This window comes from Orcinus orca, chromosome 3 (assembly GCF_937001465.1).
Source record: "Orcinus orca chromosome 3, mOrcOrc1.1, whole genome shotgun sequence".
In the NCBI taxonomy this organism is placed as follows: Eukaryota; Metazoa; Chordata; class Mammalia; order Artiodactyla; family Delphinidae; genus Orcinus; species Orcinus orca.
The window spans coordinates 173,566,556-173,588,173 of record NC_064561.1 but is presented as its reverse complement, the minus strand read 5'-3'; the positions used below and the strand labels follow the sequence as shown (position 1 = coordinate 173,588,173).

Here is a 21,618-nt window from a genome sequence, read left to right as displayed (position 1 = left end):
ACTTTTTCTGAAAAGAGTGATTCCATAATCAGTTTCTAAACTCATTTTCATTTCTCAGTTAAATAATTATGGTTACGATTGCGCTAGTGTTTCTTGGGTGAATTTATTTCTGAAACGCTGCATATGTAATCAATCAGTAATTTATTACAACCCTATTAATTACTCTGAGGATCAGACTCTGGCTAATCTCCACTCTGTGCAATATTATTTCTTTGGCCAAAATCATTATATGGGTTGGTTAGGTATCAGCTACATAAACTTTTGGTATGGCATTATATCAATGCAGACCTCAAATATGTATACCCACGAGGAAAGCATCTCATCGTGACTAAGACCATTTAATGTTTAACCTTCTGCCTTAAGAAGCTAGCGACAGTTTCTTAAAGAAATACATAGGCAGAAAAAATCTACTTAGCACTCAACTCAGTACATACATAATAAAGTAAATCTTTATATAAACAAAATACACTGCTTGAGAGTGATGAAGCCCGTAGACTAAGGAACCACCCAATGCTCTTTCTGTGTTGACCTCTAGGTGGATATATTCTCACTGGAACCCAAGCAGGGATTCTTCCCTCCCATGCCCCACTGACATTCACTTTACCAAAGATCTTGTCCACAGAAGCATCAGAGGGCAACGTGCAGTTAAATATAGAGAACTGCCTCTTGAGCCTTTGGGGTATATCATTGCGTCCGCCCCCAGGATGGATCATAGCTGCTAAAAACTGTATGTCCACAATGCTGGTAAACTCCCCAGGCTTCTCTAGGTTATAAAATCCATTCTGTTCCATCAGCTGTCGTACTATCTCATTAGTAACCTAAGAAAGACAACTTTTAGAATTAAAATATCATTCCTTTATATCCCAGGACCTAACTCTTTGAGTGTTTCCAAATAATGAACCTTATTAGAATTTAGGAATTGCAAGTTGAAAAAGTAAAAAATATTTACTCATCAAAAAATAAATCAATGAGGAATTAGGCAAATAAAGTGCACAATAGGATCGATATACCTGGTCTCCCCACTCATTGATTATCGGCATATTCACATCATCAATAAAAACAGTCATCTTCTTTCCTGCTGGAGGGCCATATGTTGTGCCCATGCGTTTATCCACATAGCTCTCTATTGTCCTCTGTTAAATAGAAAAGTCAACAGAAACATCTGTGAAAATATCCCCTGACATGGTTAATTATTTTAAAAATCCAGGAAACTTTGAAATGACAGAAATTACTCAGAAAAAAACCAAAAATGTCCCTTAATTCTGGAAAGCAGGGCATGAGGTACCTAACTTTTCTTGCATAACGTTTATAACCTTTGAAAATCTGGTTTAATTTAGGAGTAAAGAAAATTCTGATCAATGTAAATCTTGAATGGGATGAGACTCTTCTGTTTATTTCTACAGACTTAGTTTTGTCTTATTGTGCCTATGTTGGTGACAATATAATATAACCCTAACCCCCATTATTCAAAGGTCCAGCCCTCCTCAAAGTTTCCTTATAATCATAGACAAAGCTAAACAGGGCTACTGTCCAAAAGGCTTCTCAGGTCTTGCTCTGAGCTCCACGGGCGGCCATAATCTGAAGATTGTTCTCTCTTTGTTGAGAAATCTGCCAACTGGCTTCTGTAGCCTGACACAGTCTGCTTTGGGCAGATGCAATCACACTGAATCACTTCTCTTCCCCTTCACAAAGTGGAGGACAATGCCCCCTCTTTTCTATCCAATACATTCTGAGCTTTGGTGGTACAGGAGGAAACTGCACTGTGCTCTATAAAAAATGCCCTAGCAATGTGGAGAGGAATACTAAAACTGACAGAAGGGGTGTTGGAAGGAGTAATGGGGACGTGAGGGAAGAACCCCAGACTACTGACTACAGTATTAACATTTCCATGGTCATAGAGTGTAGTTTGGAAATCAATCAGTTGTTCAGAATATATGTACTGAGTAAGCAGAGCCAGCACTGCAAAGAAAACAGAAAGGGCTCACACTTCTCATGCTCCAGAAACTCAATCTTAAAGACCTCATTTTATTCCCACTGATTCATGATTTAAGTCATGCTAAAGATAATGTATAAAATATAAGAGAAAGTGGAGGTGTACTGAGATAAAATGCATTCTCATCCTATCCAAAAAAGAGTTTCCTTATTTCATGAAGAGCAAACCAGTTAAAATGACATTAATAACCCTTCAAGATACAACCAAGAAATAAGGCCAAGATATAAACAAAAATCTATACATCTGTCCTTGAAAATTCCCCCAGTTTGGTAATTTCAAATTGTAATTTTCTGTCATCATTTTAATGAACAATAGCAAAAGATGTGAACATTTTTCACCATTTCAAAATAGAAAGATATATAAACATATCACACAAATTTCCCATGACAATAGTACAATGGCAAGGAGAATTTCATATTCCCCTGACATAAAAGAAAACTGTTTAAAGTAATGTACTAGGCTAAATTTAGCTCTCCTCAATGAATTTAAATGGATAAAGCAATTAATAATCTCTTGACAACTCCCTATGGCAAACTAGAGCCTTCCAGATATTCCCTTATCTGTTAATGAGAACTCATAGGCACATGAAGATTTTATGTCTGGGGGGGGCCTTCTAAGAGCTAAAAGCCATAGGTGGAACAGGTGAAATAATATGGAGTAATAGCCACATACCTGCACTTTCTTCCCCTTCATTATGACCCTAATTTCTTTGAAATAGCAGGAAATTACTAGAAGGAATTCATTTTAATATATAAAATTATTACTTTTATATATATATATATATATATATATATAATTAAAAAGCTAAGTTGATAAAAACAAAGGAGGGAGAAAAATTAAATAGCTTGTGAACCTAGAAGCTGAGACTTCTCCCTGTGTTCATAACTGCTGGCCATTAAATAGTTACCGAATGAACTGGGGAGTTGGATAAGATCTCCCAAAAGCCTGAAACACAGTAACTTCATGTTCTCCTCCATCATAGATCTACGTGTTTGGGAATATTTAGGAAAACCATATACTTGGACTAGTGTCTCCAACTGGACTTCCCCACTTAGATGATCCATAGCGTCACAGAATCAACATATCCAAACACAGACCTCTCTGCCGCATCACAAAATCTGCACCCACTCCTAGGTGCTCATCTCAGGGCTTAGCACCAACTACCTAAATCTCAACCAAGCATTTCCACATCCAACATCGATAAGGCCTACTGCAATTTAAATACTGCTTTTTAATGTATCTCATCCTCTCTGAAAACTGATATGCCCTTGATCAGTTAGTTGTCTTTCTCATATGGATTAATGTCACAACCTTTTAGATTGCCCTCCCTGCCTCCAGTCAGGCCTGGAAACTTCTTTATAAGTCATATACAATGTCTATATTGTGTGATTTACAATTTTGTCTAGACTCTTCTGTTTCCCCAAAGAAATCAGTTTAAAGAATAATTTATCATATTTGTAGTATTCTGCCAGTCACCTTCTCCCTGGTCTCCTTGATCTACTGTCCCACCTCATCCATCTTTTTGGTGATATAAACCATAGTCCAGTTAATAAAACCAAATAGGTATATTCATTGATTTGATTATTGTCTGTCTCTCCCACTAGAATGCAAGGGAGGCAGGCACCTTGTTTATCTTGTTCATCACTGCCTCCTCAGTGTCTAGAAAGGTGTCTGGTACAAAATATTTATCTGTAAATATTTGATACATAGATCAATAAAGACAAGAAACTTGGGAGTCATCTCTAACTTTTTTTCTCTCTCTCCCATCCCTCTCCTCCAACAATATCCACTCAACCAAAAACGAGTCCTGTCTGTTCTGCTTCTCAACCACAATTTGAACACATCCTTGTGCTCTTTCCATTCCCACTCTTACTATCTTGGTCCACGTCAACCTCTCTCTGGAGGAATTACTGTAACCATCTCCTCTCAAGTCTCTCTGAGTACAGCCCTCTCTCTTCCATCTGCAGCCAGAATGAACTTGCTGAGTGCGGATGTAATCCCGCTTAGTATTCCAGTGGTTCCTTATTAGTGACTTACAAGGAACACCATGGTGCTCCCTGCTCACCTTCCAGTCTCATTTCTAAACATTCCTTTTCAGGCTCTTGGTTCCGGCCCATCACGGTCTTCATTCATTCATAGTCAGTTAACAATAAAACAATAAAATGATGCTCCTCTCAGACTGATTTACAGTGTTCATTAAGAGATCCTTATTTACACATTCCTAACATAGCCATTTCTGAGCCAGAAATCTCTCAGCATTAGTAGTACCCAAACACAATTTGTGAAATATTGACTTAGATAAATGATCTTCCATAAAAGTCACTTCTCTCAACCCAGCTTATTGGTAAAGAGTTGAAATCTCTAGCAAGGGCCTGGACTAAGGGTAGTTTATGCTGTTCTCTGAGAATAGACAATAACTTGACTCTGAAATAGGAGAATGGTAATCAATATGACATCATCTGAAGCAATCTATGGCACCTAAACAACTTTCTGACCTCATTGTCTGTCTAGCTCACACATACATGGGATACTAGAGCGAACCCCAGCTGTGACAGTGACATTTTAGACATAAAAAACAGATGGTTAGTCATCCAGATAGACTTAGGAATGGGGTTGAGGAAAGCCATTCTACGCTACTCTTCTTCATTCCAAATGAAAAGCTCTAAAACTAGGGCAATTCAACTTTCTGAATTAGTCTCTTAATAGACAATTCAGCCTCTGTAATCCCTAAATTATTAACATTATATAAATATTAAATTCCCCCAAGTAATGGTCAACTCTTTCATTACATTTAGTCCTGTAATTCCCTAACGAAATGAATCCCCTCCTCCTCTGGGCTCCAGGGTACTTAGATTACTCCATAAGTAGCACTTATCACATCAGCTATACTTGATTGTACACATGTCTGTTTCCCCAGCCAGGGGGAGGAACAGGTACAGTTGAGGAGGTTGTGCACTGCCCAGTTCTTGGGTTCACTATTCACATTATTGTCTCCGTGAATGGGACATAACACAAAATGTGCGTAAACTGCAATGGCCTTATGCAATAGCTCTGACTGGGTTTAAAGTTAGAAAAAAAGGGGTTAAACTACTACTTCCCCCACTTATTAGCTTTATGATTTATAAGTCATTTTAAACCACATAAGTCACTGAACCACAGCTCAAAAGTGGGAATGTATATAGAGATACATAAATCATGTACATGTATGTGTGTGTATACATACAACAGAATATTATCCATAAATGATATAATACATGTGAAGGCACTTTAATAAAAATGAAAGATATTTTTATTACTATAGGTATCTCTATATATCAGCACTTAAATCATTTTTCATACATATTACATCCAATCAAACTGAAATATAAAATATACTTAAGTTTAGGCTTCCATGTATCTGCTATTTAGCTAAAAGGTAAAAATGGAGAGCTTATGCTTTTTATTAAGAAATCTACCTTTCCATTTTATTGTAACTCATCAAAACCAAATGAAAACAGGCTTATATTAGTAAAGTTTAAAATTCTCAATAGCATATTACAAAAAGTAAAATTATATCCAAAATAACATCAAAATATAATAATATATAACTAAAAGATAAAAATTTTAAAATGCACTGTGATAAATCAGCCATTTTAATATTAATAGGAATAAAGAAAAGTCATTGGAAGGATCAGATGGGTGAACTGGAAAAGCGCAGTGGAAGACATGGGAACTTGGTTTCTCACCCAGGTTCTGCCACCAACTAACTATCTGGGAACTCAAATGAGTATTTCAATCTTCCTCAACCTGAGTGTGTTAATATTAACAGTAAAACCTGACATTTTTAGAGAGCTTTTTACCATAAAAAAATACTTTCACATATTATATCTTAAGAGTCTCCTCTGGAAACTGGTCTTCAGGCTATGCTCTGAAGCATAGAAAGGATTTTCTTCAATCACACGGGCCCCTACAGGAAGCAAGAAGGAGGTTGGAAGGGATTTCAGGAGGCCAGCTCCAATTCCATCAAAGCCAAATCCCTTGTTACCTGTTTGATAGATTAGTCTTCTACATAAGATTTCATTAGGAAAAGTGGTTCTGAGTCTAGGAAAAAATGTGGAATTTCCTTCCAAGCTCTACAATTGTCATTTTTAAAAAACAAAACCTATTGCTACACAAACATTTGTAAGACAGTTGTTGCACTCGGAATACTTGGAGATTATTTTCAGAACAGAGAAATCTTTTCAGAAATTTTCTTTTTCGTCTTATTTTCTGTATTGTTTACATTTTTAAAGGTACGTGTGAATTACTTTCAAAAATAAAAAAATTAAAACAATATTTGTTTTGAAAAAAAAAATCATCTCTCTTAAAAGACTAACTGAAATTTCCTTAGCCAAAAAGAGGGTGACCATATAATTTTGGTCCAAACTTCATACTTTGGATAGTAACAGGGATGCTATTCATTATTCATCTGAGACAACAGAAGTTAACTGGACAGTCCCAGGAAAAGAGGGACATAGAGTCTGTCCTCCTGCTGATAAAAGATGTGAAAGTGACACCATGGTAAAAACAAAGGAAGTTCAGATGAAAACAACCTGTCAAGTAACAGACGTGTGTCCTTGACACATGTGCCATCATGGCAACACAGGAGGGATGGACAGTATCTATTTTCTCATCTACGATTTCAATTTGGTTTGGATCCAAATAAATGGGACACACAGAGACAAATGCTCAGCTCCATCAGCCCTTGTTTAGCATGAACGGCTGAAAATTATAGTGAGAAAGTTAATTACAGCAGTTTGGCTAATTGGAAGTTTTCTAAAACTAATGAGTCTAGCTTAATTGAAAGCCCTGATGCTTAGCAGTCAAAACAGGCACTAAACAGACCAGATGATCCTGTGATGCCTCTGAACAGAAAAAGAAATAGTGAAGTGTTGAGACCACTTTCTTACTGAAGGATAGGAAGGATTTGGGCTAAACATCAATAGTTGTGAATCAGATAATGGAACCCTAAAGAATACAGATGTTCATGTTATGAAAACCTGTTTTTTTCTTCTTCTAATTTATTATACTTTGATATGGTACTGCTTCTAGAAATTTATTACACGGTTTATGAATTTGTATATTAATAAACAGGATGTTTTCTAGATTACGTGTGCCTTTTTCTAGGAAATTAATAAGTATTTCATGCTATAGAGACATAAAGCACAGGTCTTTACCACCTGAGAGGGGTAAATATCACCAAGAGTTACTAGCAAAAATACGTGACAACTCCTTGCCATATACTAAAGAATTTGGCTAGCCTTTGTCCCTGGTTCCTAGGAGGGAGCCTTTAAACCCTTGGAATTTCCCGCATAATAAGAACGTCTTTGTTATTCATTGTGGGTCCCTCAGACCACTCATGCCAGAAGGACCAAACTACGATTAGAGTGTTAGGGCTTTAAACCACGTGATATCAGCTGACTTCCCAGGGGGAAGGGGTTTGGAGACTGACTTCAATCATGTGGCCAACCAATCATGCCTATGTAATAAAACTTCAGTAAAAACTCTGGACATGAGGCTCAGGTGCGCTTCCTGGTTGCTGATATACACAGATATGCATGGAGAGTAATACATCCTGAGGACAAAGAAGGTTCACATTCCGGACCCTCCCAGACCTTGCCCTATGCATCTTCTTTGGGCTGATCCCAATTCACATCTTTTATAATAAAACCATAATCATAAGCATAGCATTTTCCTAAATTCTGTGAGTCATTCTGGTGAATTATCAAAACTGACAGGGTCATAGAAACCTTTCAGTTTGCAGCCAATTGTTCAGAAGTGTTGGTAGCCTGGGAACCCCTGAGCTTGTGGCTGGTTCTGAAGTGAGAGAAGTTTTGTAGGGACTGAGCCCTTCACCTGTGAAGTCTGCACTAACTCCAGGTCGTTGCTGTCAGAATTGCACTGCAGCCCTAAAGATTCAATCCACTCCCAAGAAATGTGAAGAGCTAGATAGCTACCTCACATAATGAAAAAAAAAAATCACACTTTGATTTAATGCTTAACAATCTGCATCCACAAGCAACGTTATATTATAACCTTTAAAGAGATGTTCTCCAAAAGTAAAACAAACTTTTAAAAATATAAAGTAGTATCAATGGAATGTGTATAATGTTAGCACCTTGCCAGCCTAGGATAATCTAGTGTGCAGTTCCCCAAACACAAAAATACCACTGCTGAGTCACTGCAATCTGGGGTTCACCTTCGATCCAGACCTTCCCAACACAACAGTGTGTAAATGATATTCATTCATGATAGAAGGCTAGCCAGTTTTGGAAATTCCATCTGTAACAGAGGAGCATAATGTTTTGACAGTCTTATTTAGAAACTTAATCAATGGTCTTAGTTTTTTGGCACTCTGTAGTCACCAATTACATTAAGTGATTAAAAAGTCATGATTTAGCCTTGTTCTCAAGAATTCTCATTGCTCTTTGATATTTTCATTCCAACAACTAAAGAACAACGAAGTTAATCAAAAATGAAGTTCTTTGGATTTGAATTCCCCTAAAAATTTCCCTTCCATTTTCAATTTATGAATGTACCTTTTCCTAACTCTTTTTCATATGTATCTTTTCAAGTGTACCATTTCATACATTTCAATTTATAAAATGTATCTTTTATTAATGTATTAACGTTCTAATAAAGGTATCATAGATTATTTGCAAACAATTAAAGCATGGACTGAAGTTTAAGATTTACTCTCTGGTTTCTTAAATAATTTAGGAATAGGAGAAAAAGAACCAGTTAGCCACTGCAAGCCCTGGTCAGTCTTGGCAGTTCCATTGACAAAAGCCATGCAAACTTGAGAGTTGTTCTCTGTTCCTCCTCAATGATACCATAAGCAAAATCTTTAATGTGCTAAGATTCTAAGATTGTATTCCTTGCTGCAGTTGATAATAGGAGCCATTGTGGAATGTTAAGTCAGTGAACAACAAGATAAATAGGAACCAGAGATTGGAAAAAGAATAGAAACTAGATTTGAAGAAGATCAGACTTGAAGCAAGACCAGCTTCAAGATTCTTTGATGCTAATACCCTGTTGTGGAATCATGAAGTAGATTATGTAGAGGTGGATAGGGGGAAGGGAGAAAAAGGAAACAACATGAAAAGTATTTCCTTAGATATATTAGCAGTCCTTGACTCAAGAGAAAGACCATCAAAGATGACTCCAGTGTGTCTATCCTAATGACTAGAATAATAGTAACACCCACAGAAAAGCAGACAGTAGGGAGAAGAAGTAGGTTTAGGTGGGGAATTAAAAAATATTTCTTTCAATTTTGGATTTTGCATGTTCACAGGCTTTTCTACAGAGATATTCTAAACAGAGTTGAGGTTTTAACACCATATATAATCTTTTTATTTCTCCATAATTTAAGATTATATGTTATCATCTAACTAGGGGGAGATTCTATTGCAACAGAAAAATAGAGATAATGGAAGACGTATGTAGGGGATTTACTATGGCTGTGAAAGTGCACATGAAGTTCAATGGGGACAGAAGAACAGCATGAGATTTGAGCCTCCAAAGCTTATCGCAAACCTGCACTGAACCAGCAGCACCAGTGAGCCAGTACCTGAAACATCAGCGGGGTGGTTGCAGAAGAAAAGTTCAGACTCTTGATCATGTGGCTTTCAGGATCGTACTTTGACATAAATCCCTTGATTATGACCGTTTTGGCTGTTCCTTGTTCACCAATTAACAGCACAGCCTAAAATAGGAGTTGAGAAAGAAGTCCAAGAAATACAATAAAATTATTGTCATGGGCTGGATTGTGTCCCCACAAAATTTATATGTGGAAGCCCTAACCCCCAGTACCACAGAATGTGACTACGTTTGGAGACAGGGTCTTTAAAGGGATGATTACATGAAAAATGAGGCCGTTAAGGTAGGCTCTTGTTCAGTCTAACAGGCATCCTTACAAGAAGAGGACATTTTGACACACAGAAAAACAAAGATGCACACACAAGGACCATGGGAAGACACAGTGAGAAGACAGCCATCTGTAAGCCAAGGAGAGAGAAAGGGCTCCAAAAAAACTAAACCCGCCAACACCTTAATCTTGCATTTCAAGGCTCCAGAACTGTACAGAAAGAAATGTTCGTTGATTAAGCCACTGAGCCTGTGGTATTTTGTTATGGCAGCCATGGCAAAATAATATAATGATCAAAAGAGAAGGATTTCTCTTTAGAAAAACAAGTCAAAATTCACTTTCTCTCAATATATGAAAAATCATTACTTAATTATGAATTAAAGCTATTCAACTTTAATATTGTTACTGAGGAATAATAAAAGAAGTATATTAATTTGGCTAATACTTTTATTTATTCTAAATAGCAACATAAAACATTCTAAAATAAATGCAACATGCTTCATGTTTTCTTTTTTCTCTTTTTAACATCTTTATAGGAGTATAATTGCTTTACAATGTTGTGTTAGTTTCTGCCATATAACAAAGTGAATCAGCTATATGTATACATATATCCCTATATCCCCTCCCTCTTGCATCTCCCTCCCACCCTCCCTATCACACCCTTCTAGGTGGTCACAAGATGCTTCATGTTTTCAAGGGACATTTTAAAATATGTTACTTTTAATAAAAGTGAAAGAGCCATACCTTGCCCTGTTTAGCGATGGTTTTAATTAGGAAGTCAGTTCTCACATTGTCAACATTTGGCACCAGGATGGAGCCATATTCTGGGGTGATATTAGATGGATACACATATTCCTCAGTACACGTCTTCCAGTGCATCCACTTACCTGAGGTGAACAGAGAACATTTACATCTTCTTATTCCTATTAATAATTTAATTCCTAATTATAATGAGCAGACTTCCTTGAATCTCATGAAGCCATCTTCCAAAAATTCCCCACAAAGTAAAATTCATTAAATTCAGACATCTAAGTATTTCAGTATGTGTTCGCGGAGTCAAAATTTCCCCAGAAACTATTCCCAAAGTGGTAATATTAGGAAATAGTAAGAAGTATCTTGGAATTTTCTTTTTAAACATGTAGGTTTTCAAAAACAAAAAGTGTGTATAGAAATACAGGACAGGGGACTTCCCTCGTGGCGCAGTGGTTAAGAATCCACCTGCCAATGCAGGGGACACAGGTTTGATCCCCTGTCCAGGAAGATCCCACATGCCACAGAGCAACTTAGCCTGTGCACCATGACTACTGAGCCCGTGCACCACAACTACTGAAGCCCGCGTGCCTAGAGCCTGTGCTCCACAACAAGAGAAGCCACCTCAATGAGAAGCCCGCACACCGCAACGAAGAGCAGGCCCCACTCGCCGCAACTAGAGAAAGCCCGCGCGCAGCAACAAAGACCCAGCGCAGCCAAATGAATAAATAATTTATTAAAAAGAAAAATACAGGAGAGTGATAGTCGTATATACCTAAAATCATTTTTCATTATGTACTTCCCTAACTGTAAAACCAAAAATAAAACATCCTAGGATGCCATATATAAATATTATGTATATTTGTACTTCATATATGTGTATATATGTACTTTATATATATGTATGCACATTTAAATAAACTTAAAGTATTGCAATACATGCATAGATACAGATGTATAGATATACACACCTATTTCATAAAAATATACCTACTTTGTCATTTTTTTATAAGTTGCTGATTATATCGAATGAATGGCTGAAATCTGATTTGGTGATTTTTTTTAATTTGTTTTTATTTCATTAAATGTTCAGTACACGATATATTTAACAAGAAAATGTGCATTTGGAACTCAATTGAAATAAATATTTGAAAAAGAAACAATTGACTCTCTTCATACTCACATAAACATTTCCATTTCAATTTTACAGCCAAGAGTTTTCATTACCATTTAGAAATATAGATGATAGCTAGCTAGCTAGCTAGCTAGATGATAGATTGATAGATGATAGATAGATGATAGGTAGATAGATAAATAGAGTGTAAATATTAGCCATTTTGAAAAAAACTGGTCCCACGTGTGATGGATGGATAGAAGAGAGGGGCTCACCATCAGATGCGACGTAATAGTCAAACATGGTGTCGTCAGGCCCTGCTAGAGGCGGCAGGTCCAAGGCTAGCCTCTCCTGGGAGCACAGCCAGTGTTCCATGCGGCGCCGGCCATCCAGTTCCAGCACTGCCCCGACGCTCCACATTAGGGAGAAGACGTAGAGTCTCCCCAGGTGCTCCGGCGTGACCTCCCCACCTTGTTCCTGAGCACAAAAGAAACTTTTCTTTTACTTACTTAATTCTCAAACCAAAACTTGGCTTTGACATTTTAATGAAAATAGCAAAGATCTAAAAGGGATAACAGTTTTCCCCCAAAACAAGAATGAGGGAAAGATGAATAAAACTGGAGAACAAATGCAGAACTGATCTCTGGGAATACCAAGCTGGTCTCCAAAATAAATTTTGAATGCTTGTTAGACAACTGAGAACCTGCCCCTAATCCACAAATCTGTGGTTTGCTTTGTGGAAAAAAACAAACAGAAAAAAAGAAATGAAAGAAAAACACAAAATATGCACTGTCCATGTTTGAAACCTCCCCACTTCTCCATGGTTCTAAGAATCATGTTCAAATATCACAGACCCTGCACAGTATGGCTCAGCTAAAAGGAGAGAGAGTTCTAGAAAGTTAAGTGATTTACCTTGGAAGGGATCAGGCCTTGAAGCATGTTGATGCTTTGCATGATCACGAAGGCCTCCAGCATCTCCATCTGGTGTTCTAAGTTCTGAATACTGAAGTGATACAGGTCTGGAAATGACTTGGTGTACAGCTGACGAAGAATTTCAGCTTCTTGAGGCGAACGTTTTTTAAGAAAACCCTGTTGGTTTGCAGATGCATGCATTAATTGAATTTATTAGCACACCAGAAAAATGGCCATTTTTGGACAAAAGTTATCTAAATATCGGTTAACAATAATAATAATAATATCTAATGATTATACTGCACTTCTGATGTACCAGACCTTGATATAAATTCTTTCATGTATTACCTCATTTAATGCTCAAAACAACTCTGTGAGGTAGGAATTGTTATTATCCTTTTACAGATGAGGAAACTAAGGCCCAAGGAGTTTAAGCAACATGACCAGGATCCCACAGCTGGTAGGTGTCAAAATTCAAACCCAGAGTCTGATTCCAACATCCCTACATTCAGCTACTACACTACACATAAGCTCAGGTCTTGAAGCAAGATGGAGGGAAAAGTTTTCGGCTCTTGATTAAAATATTTTGGAGAAAATGAGGAGGCATATACATGGAAATAACTTAGAAAAAGAAAAAGGAATAAAAGATGAACAAAGGAAATCCATCCCCAGATTTTTCAAACTAGGAAACAAAGGTTTATCACAATTTTATTTCTTCTAATTTAATGAATAACCAATGTAGAAAAAATATCAAAGAATACTCAGGAAAATGGGGAATTCAGTCATTTGGAAACCCAATCTTAGGAAACTACATGTGATTCATAACAAAATATCACTTAACACAATATTTTCTTCCAGTGAGGAAAGTTCCCTTGGCATCAAGAGATCAGGTCATTCTTAGAGATTCTGAACAGAAGCAATAAAATATTGATTCTCAATCATCCATCATTTCATGAATTCAACATGATTGCACAGCAACAAAAAGGAAACACAGCACTTTCAAGCTCATGGTGCTATGCAATCAGCGTGGCTCACAGAGGCTCGTGGATTCCCATGAACACAACTTCCCCATTGGTCTGCCCTCTAGTAGTTCTCTCAGAGCTGCCCTGCCCTGCTCTAAACACCTCCAGTCTTGTGAGGCTTTCTTCTTGCTAGCCATTTGTAAGCAACTTAGCGGTAAAGGCCTTACTCAGCCTCAACATGGACAGATATAATAGAAGCTCATTTCATAAATAGCAAACTGTAAATATTCATTAGCAAATAGTGTAAAAGTATTGTTTAAAAGCCTTTGTGAATTTAAAGTATTTGGGGGAAAATCACAAATTCATTTTCACTTGGAGTTTGCTGCATCTGTGGTTACCAAGGCTGAATGCATTGTGGTACTTTTTTAAAAAAAATTTTTAAACACAATAACTCCTGCACCTTCCTCCTCAGAGATTCTAAATTGATAGACTGAGGTATGACACAGTCATCTGTATTTTTTTTTCTTTTTTTTTTTTGTGGTACGCGGGCCTCTCACTGTTGTGGCCTCTCCCATCGCGGAGCACAGGCTCCAGACGCGCAGGCTCAGTGGCCATGGCTCACGGGCCCAGCCGCTCCGCGGCATGTGGGATCTTCCCAGACCAGGGCACGAACCCGCGTCCCCTGCATCGGCAGGCGGACTCTCAACCACTGCGCCACCAGGGAAGCCCAGTCATCTGTATTTTAAAGAACTGTCATTGGTGATTATTCTTGCAAAGCCAGGGTTGAGAACTCTTGCTCTGTATTCTTCTTAAAGGATGGATAATTTAACTGTGAAATCTGAAATCTTCAGAAGCATTTTCAATGACATATTAAACTGTACTTCAGTATCATTTTGCTTTAAAATCCCCTCCTTCTTCACATCTTCATCTACTTGATTTAAAATATGAATTCATAAGTTTTCAATCAAAATTATCTCCGAAAAACTTATGTAAATAAAAATAATAATTTGACCAACAATGTCAAAAAAGATTTTACAGGTGGCTTGTCTAATAAGCGTTCTTCCTTACACTATAATATTTATTTAGTAAAATATCTAAGTATGCAAGGCATTCAATTATAATCTTATGATAATCAACATACTCTAACATACATTAGTAGTAATAAAATAATATACCTTATCATGAATTGAAAAGATATTATCTGAAATATTATTTCCAAGTGTGAACTTAAAACTAACGTTATGACTATTGAATCTCATAAAAATTCTTTATATAAATTTTAATAAATTGTCTCTTCGAGTTAATATTCTAAGACAGTTGTGTTCATGGGAATCCACGAGCCACTGAATGAGTACCTTTTTAAAATATCATGAATCCCCAAAGTGATACAATTAAATTTTCCTTATTCACTCACAGTTTGGTGGGATTTTTTTTTTAATATTTACTTGGCTGCGCTGGGTCTTAGTTGTGGCATGCGGGCTCTTAGTTGTGGCATATGGGATCTAGTTCCCTGACCAGGGATCAAACCCAGGCCCCCTGAATTGAGATCTTTAACCACTGGACCACCAGAGAAGTCTCTAGTGGGATTATTGATTCACCTAGGCCTTGCAATTATTCCCCAGCCCACGGGGTGTAATTCACAGGTCTAAAATTATCAGAACCGAAGAACCCTGAGCACTGAAGAAACCTGTAAGGGACAACCTGGGCTGAAGGTCCCAGAGCATTCAAGGATCTTCCACAAACATCAGCATTAAAATGCAATTACACCAACAGGTCTGCAGAAAAATCAGCGCACACTCTAAAAGAATGCTAAAGGATCTGTTTCCCTCTTTAATTATACAAAAAAAAAAAAAAAAGATTCCAATCATACCTCAAGAATAGGACTCCAATCAAGGACAGAAGAACTCATGAAAACCATTCCATTTCTTGAGACAGTAGCAGGCGAAGCATTGTCAATGTTATGAGGTTCGAAAACAATCTTGCAGTTTGGAGCCATGGGAATCCGATCACCATTGGCAAGGGTTAGAGTTTTGTTATCATCCAAAACGGAATTCAGATTTTCAATCCAGATGGCATCTACTGGCCCATCAAGAACTATCCAGATATGCTCCCCTAGAACATCCCAAGGGCAGGGAGAAAAGCATACACACACATATATGCATATATACGTAACTACTACGCTTGAAGAAGTGCTATACTTTGATGTCATTTTCATTAATTTTTAAATAAAGCTTTGATCTAAATGATTATCGTATTTTGTCACAGAGGACTCTTCCTGTTCTTTATATAGCAGTTGTTTCAAGCCCATAATCAAGAAAAAGTCATTAGTTCATTGAACAGATATTCCCTGAGCACCTTCTCTGTATCAGCACAGTTCAAGGGATATTGTGATAAAAAAGACAACATCCTGCCTTCACAGAGCTGACTTTCTAAGGGGTAGACATGACAATCAAACCAATATGCAAAGAAATATATACGAAAAATTCAGCAGGATAAGAGGGTGAGGCATTTTAGATAAGGTGGTCAATGAAGTATTTCTGGAGGAGAATGAAGTGATGTAAAGATCTAGAGCTAGAATTTTTCAGGCAGTGGAAACAGTAGTTGCAAAGGTCCTGAAGTGGGTACAAGCTTAGGGTAATCATGTTCCAGGAACAGCGGGAAGTCGAACCTGGTTAGAAAGAAGAAGGGAAGGGGGAAAGGGATGTGAGTGATGTCAGAAAGGCAGAGCCATGGAATCCATTCTGGTCTGCACACGTTTAGTCTGAGATGTCCAACAGACAGCCCATAGAGCTGTTGAGTTGGGAATTCAAGGGCTAGAGATTAAAATGTAGAAGCCATCAGCTTAGAGATGGCATTGAGAACCATGGCCTGGGTAAGTTTCTTCTGGATCATAAGTATAGATAGAGACAAGAGGTCTGAGGACACAAGCACTTCAACGTTTAGCCTTCTGGTAGGGTCTCCTCCACTGCTTCCTCCTTCTGGCTGAGTTTCGGCGAAACAGAAGTAGGAGGCGAGTCAGCCAGTAAGGTATCCCTGAAGTCAAGTGGTGGAAGAGTTTCAAGAATAAGAGTGATTGGGCTTCCCTGGTGGCGCAGTGGTTGAGAATCCGCCTGCCGATCCCACAGGCCGTGGAGCGGCTGGGCCCGTGAGCCGCGGCCGCTGAGCCTGCGCGTCCAGAGCCTGTGCTCCTCAACGGGAGAGGCCACAACAGTGAGAGGCCCGCATACCACAAAAAAAAAAAAAAAAAATAGAATAAGAGTGATTAACTGTGCCAGATGCTACTGAGAGCAGGGTTATACTGAGAATCGATAGAATGTCCAACAGAAACGCCCTTGTAAATTTAGGTGTTCAGTTTAATAGTTACTCTTAATTTCTTAACCACGAGTTACTCTTACTTACCAACACCATGACCAAGTTTGCAGTTCTAATTTTTATCTCTAATTTAACAACTGTGGAATATTCTAAGTCAAATCAAATGCTATGAAATTCCTAATCGTGCTCATTCAACTAGCAGTTTAAGTAAAATGATGATCTGATCACCAGAGTCCCTGTGAAAGAAAAAGCATATGTTGCCTTTCTAGAAAGGATTTAAGAAAAAACCTCTCTAAGCACCTATTCTTTAAGGTAACATTTGGTTACTGGATCTGTGTTTACACAGGATTACTAGAACAAATCAGACACAAAATTTTATTTTATTCCCGTATAACAACAGCAATTTCTAATATAAGCACGCTTTAGAAATGAAGCGCTTTCTTTTCTCTTTTAACAATTGGTGTTGGGTTGATCAGCCACATTCTCTCAAAGAGAACGTCAGTGGTGCCACTTTAAACGTTTTTCAACAGAACACTGTTGCCCGAAGTGTGGACTCGTGAAGTAAGCCAAATGTCTTGTCCTCCTCCTATATTCTTATTTGTCCCTGCAATTGCTTGCACTGTGCTTTTCTCTTACTTATTCAGGAGTGAGAGGAGAATTGCTATCACCTCTTCCATCTGAGCTTATTTTCTGGGACCACTGGGCTCAAGTCCCTAAGTAAGAGAATATTCAGAGTGAACCACTAGCCCTTAAGGAGTGTGTTTAAACAAAAACCAAACACCCATGTACATCTAAAAGAGAACAATTTGTTAGACTTCATTTTTTGATATACACAATTTTCTTTCCAAAGAAGCCCATTTCCTCCTGTGATTTTATAGGAGAATCGGTTTTCTAAAAATGGGCCATACTTAAACAAGAGTACCACTTTTTAACTCTTCAGTGAAAACAGTGATGATGAAATCACTTGAATACAGTACTATCAATGTTCCTTAACAGCTTTTTCTAACTATGTTATCCTAAGTTTCCAAAGGAATATAGAAATATTTTTTTCAAAAGGAAAATAATTCCCTTTATAACCAAAAAAAAAGGGGGGGGGTGTTTTAAATACACTAACCAGTCATTTCAGTATTTCAACATTCACAAATATCATACTGATTTATGAGTTCTTGGTCTAGGATAAGATATAATATGGAGACTACAGTTGTTCTACTAATTTTAAATAGCCACAAAGGATGTTATTAAGAAGTACATGTCAAAAATTATACTTGTAATTCATCTTCTACCTTTCTTAGCCCTCAATGTTTTCCTCCAAAGAGTAGAAAATATCCCATCGGTCCAATCATTCGTTGCCACGTCAAGCCGACCAAACATCTGTGGAGCCGTAATCGCTTTGGGATTCATCCTCATTTCCCGGTGTGGTTTTCCACAATCTATACCAAGTAAATACAAATTTTAAACAACTCCCATGTAGAATGAGCCATCATTAGGCAACATTGCACCAATTTGCAGTGTACTGTCAGCAGGTGTTCAAAACATGAAAAAATGCAAAATTACATTGAAAATACATGTCTTACTGCATTTCAAGTTATCATAATTACCCTCATTATATTTTATTGACTAAAGCACTTTTTATCTTCTGGAAAAGAAAGTTGCATGTTACATAAGGGGGAAAATGCTACCATGCTGGGAGTGACGAAGGAATAATGTAGGATGGAAGTTCTTCAAATTTCACAGCTCAAAACTCTTTTGGTTTATGGCGTATTAGATTAACTCTTATATCTGAAATGTCACTTAAAGACACCTGATTCTCTCCATTAACAGCTTTGATTTGCTGAGATATGGTCTTACTTATTTGGAAAAAAATCAGCTAAACTAATGTTACAAAAATCAAGGATTTTTCTTCTGCGGTCAGCTTCAGAAAAGGTATTCAAATCTTTCAAACCCTAAAACTATTCTTAAATAAGATGGATTCTGTACATAGGGGACGGTAGTTACTAAGTAAAAAATTGAAGAATAAGATTTAAAGTATATTATATGTGGAATCTAAAAAAATGGTGCAGAAGAACTTATTTACAAAACAGAAATAGACTCACAGACATAGAAAACAAACTTATGGCTATCAAATGGGAAAGGGTGGGGAGGGATAAGTTAGGACTTTGGGATTAAAATGTACACACTACTATATGTAAAATAGATAATCAGCAAGGACCTACTGTATAGCACAGGGAACTCTGCTCAATATTCTGTAATAACCTAAATGGGAAAAGAACTTGAAAAAGAATAGATACATGTATATGTATTAACTGAATCACTTTGCTGTACACCTGAAACTAATACAATAGAGTAAATCAACTGTATTTCAATTTAAAAAGTTTAAAGATTTAAAGTATAAAATCATAAAAATAGAGGCTAAAATATTACATACTGTGTGAAAGATTGACAAACACAGGCACACATACATAGATATGTACACTGGAAAAGGTGTTACATTAAAACCTATCTAGAAAATTAGAGAATAGTTCTCTTTTTCCAAAATCACAAAAAGAATCAGGGTAATTATTTACAACATTTTACAGTGCTGAAAAATTCAACTTAGTCACGGTTCAGCTTTTTCAATACATGATATCCGTAAGACTGGCAACATTTTTTAAAAATCTAATCACACTTTACAAAAGGCCAGCAACCTCTTCAAATGTATCACAGGTGAAAACTGGACTTGGTCTGTTGCCCATACAAGAGAAACTATCAAAAATTATTTCATTATGGTTGTAGGTAGAATTATATCATTTTCATTTAAAATATGATACCATAACATTTTTATAAGAGCACTCTAAGAAAAAAAAAAAAGGTTGACTTTTTAAATGTTGGTTAAACTAATTCCTCTTAACTCTTCTCCTAGGCATTTCTTGACTGTCCTGATCACTCCACCTTCATGGACTCTGCCCCAGAGTAAGCACCCTTTTCTTGCTGTCACCTTCTTAGGACCTCCTTATGGAAGTTCCCAGACAGCCCCTCCTGTCCCAGTCTATTCTCTACGTGGCCACCGGATGGTCTTCTATACACAGGGCTAATCACACCACTCCCCAGCTCTATGGCTTCCCATCACCCACAGGATAAAATCTCGGTATTTATTGTGACTTACAGAGCTTCTCATGTCATGCCCTCTGTACTAATTTGAATTCCCCCTGGAAGCTAAGCCTGAGACAAAGACATGGGAACTGAGAGTTTGGATTCAGGGGAAAGAGAGAGTGAGACAGGAAAGGAGAGAGAGCCAATAAAGGGCTCATTGGTGAGCTGGTCACAGATGGAGTGTCCCTCTAAAAGACAGGAGGTGGGACATTTCCCTTCCACTCTTTCCCTCATTGGTTAAGGGTATGGCTGCCTCAGGAGCATTAATTCTCACCCAACCCCTTCTTCCAGGCTGAGCCAGTTCTCTAGCTTCAAGGAAAGTCATAAGGCTAAAAAACCGGGAGACACCGCTGGCATCTGGGGGAAAAACTCTCCAACAGTTGCATCTGCAGCAGGGGAGGGCCAAAGGGATGCGGCCCTAGGCACCAATAGCATCTGCTATACCTCCTCATCTCCCCCACTCCCACAGATTTCATCCATGCCAGAGAGCTTCTCCAGGCATATCAAGCTCTCGTCAGTCCCTCTTACCTGCTCAGCCTCTTCATTCTGCTAAGAATGCCTTTCATCCATCTGCTACTCAACCCGCAAACCTCAGATGAAATAGCACCTGCTCTGTAAGCCTTTCTAGAATTCCTTCGAAAGGTTTCTGATCTCCTTTGCCTCTGCTCACATCATAATTGTCCAAATCTTCCTCATGTCCAATCTTCCATGCTGAGTTACAATTACCTGTGTCACTACACTACACTGTAAACTCCTTAAAGACATGGTCATTTTTTTTCCATGCCTGCTTTCCCATTTCTAGTACAGAACCTCAAAGTACAGAACATCAAAGATATTTGATGAACAAATACATGATGAATAAGGGAACAAATAACATACATGGGTCCTGCAGAAGTTCAACCCAATTACTTTCTCAATCTTTTGGATAATCCAAGTTTTCAGTAAAAAACAATATCATTTAATATAACAAATGTTTACCCTACATACTAAAACCAAGAACAGGTTAATAAACAGAAAATAGTCTAATAATTTATTCATCTTTGCAAAGAACTTCTCCAAAACCAGTGATGCCATATTGATTACATCATTTAGACATATTATACAAAATGTATCTCTATTGTTTAATATTTAGTACTCATTTTGTTCAAGTCATTGTACCCAGTGCATTTGTAGTTTATTATTAACAGAAGGCAGCTTCATAACAACAACAAAAGCATCTTGAAGCATAATCTGAGAAGGAGAATACATCACTTTAATGCTATGTAAAAATCCCAAAGCAGAACCTTAACAGTACACATGAAAACCATGTGGTAAGTTTTGCAGGTGTGATCTCTCAGTTTTGGTGGAGGTAGGTGCTAGCTGAGAGCATAAGCCTGTCTCAGTGTGAAGACCCCCTGGTAGAGTCCTGAGGTACAGAATTCACTTTGTCCCATAGCTGAGGAAATTGAGACTAAATCTAATGTATGCAGGACCCTAGAATAAATACAGACCATAGTCACCAACCAATATCGATGCATTGGGGTTCCATGAGCTGACTGGAAACCCAGCCGGGCAGCTTTTC

The 21,618-nt window shown here is 37.6% G+C and overlaps 1 protein-coding gene across 1 annotated transcript in view; it reads right to left on the bottom strand.

The window, feature by feature from the left end:
* Positions 1 to 21,618, bottom strand: part of DNAH5 (dynein axonemal heavy chain 5) — a 376,240-nt gene that overhangs the window by 92,536 nt on the left and 262,086 nt on the right. Inside the window, exons 44-51 of the mRNA XM_033436578.2 lie at positions 18,212 to 18,358; positions 15,487 to 15,728; positions 12,655 to 12,831; positions 12,018 to 12,219; positions 10,623 to 10,765; positions 9,582 to 9,716; positions 1,011 to 1,133; positions 605 to 818 (exon numbers count right to left, since the gene is read on the bottom strand). Of these exons, the coding sequence (XP_033292469.2) occupies positions 605 to 818; positions 1,011 to 1,133; positions 9,582 to 9,716; positions 10,623 to 10,765; positions 12,018 to 12,219; positions 12,655 to 12,831; positions 15,487 to 15,728; positions 18,212 to 18,358 (1,383 nt within the window). The remainder of the gene's footprint in view (positions 1 to 604; positions 819 to 1,010; positions 1,134 to 9,581; positions 9,717 to 10,622; positions 10,766 to 12,017; positions 12,220 to 12,654; positions 12,832 to 15,486; positions 15,729 to 18,211; positions 18,359 to 21,618) is intronic.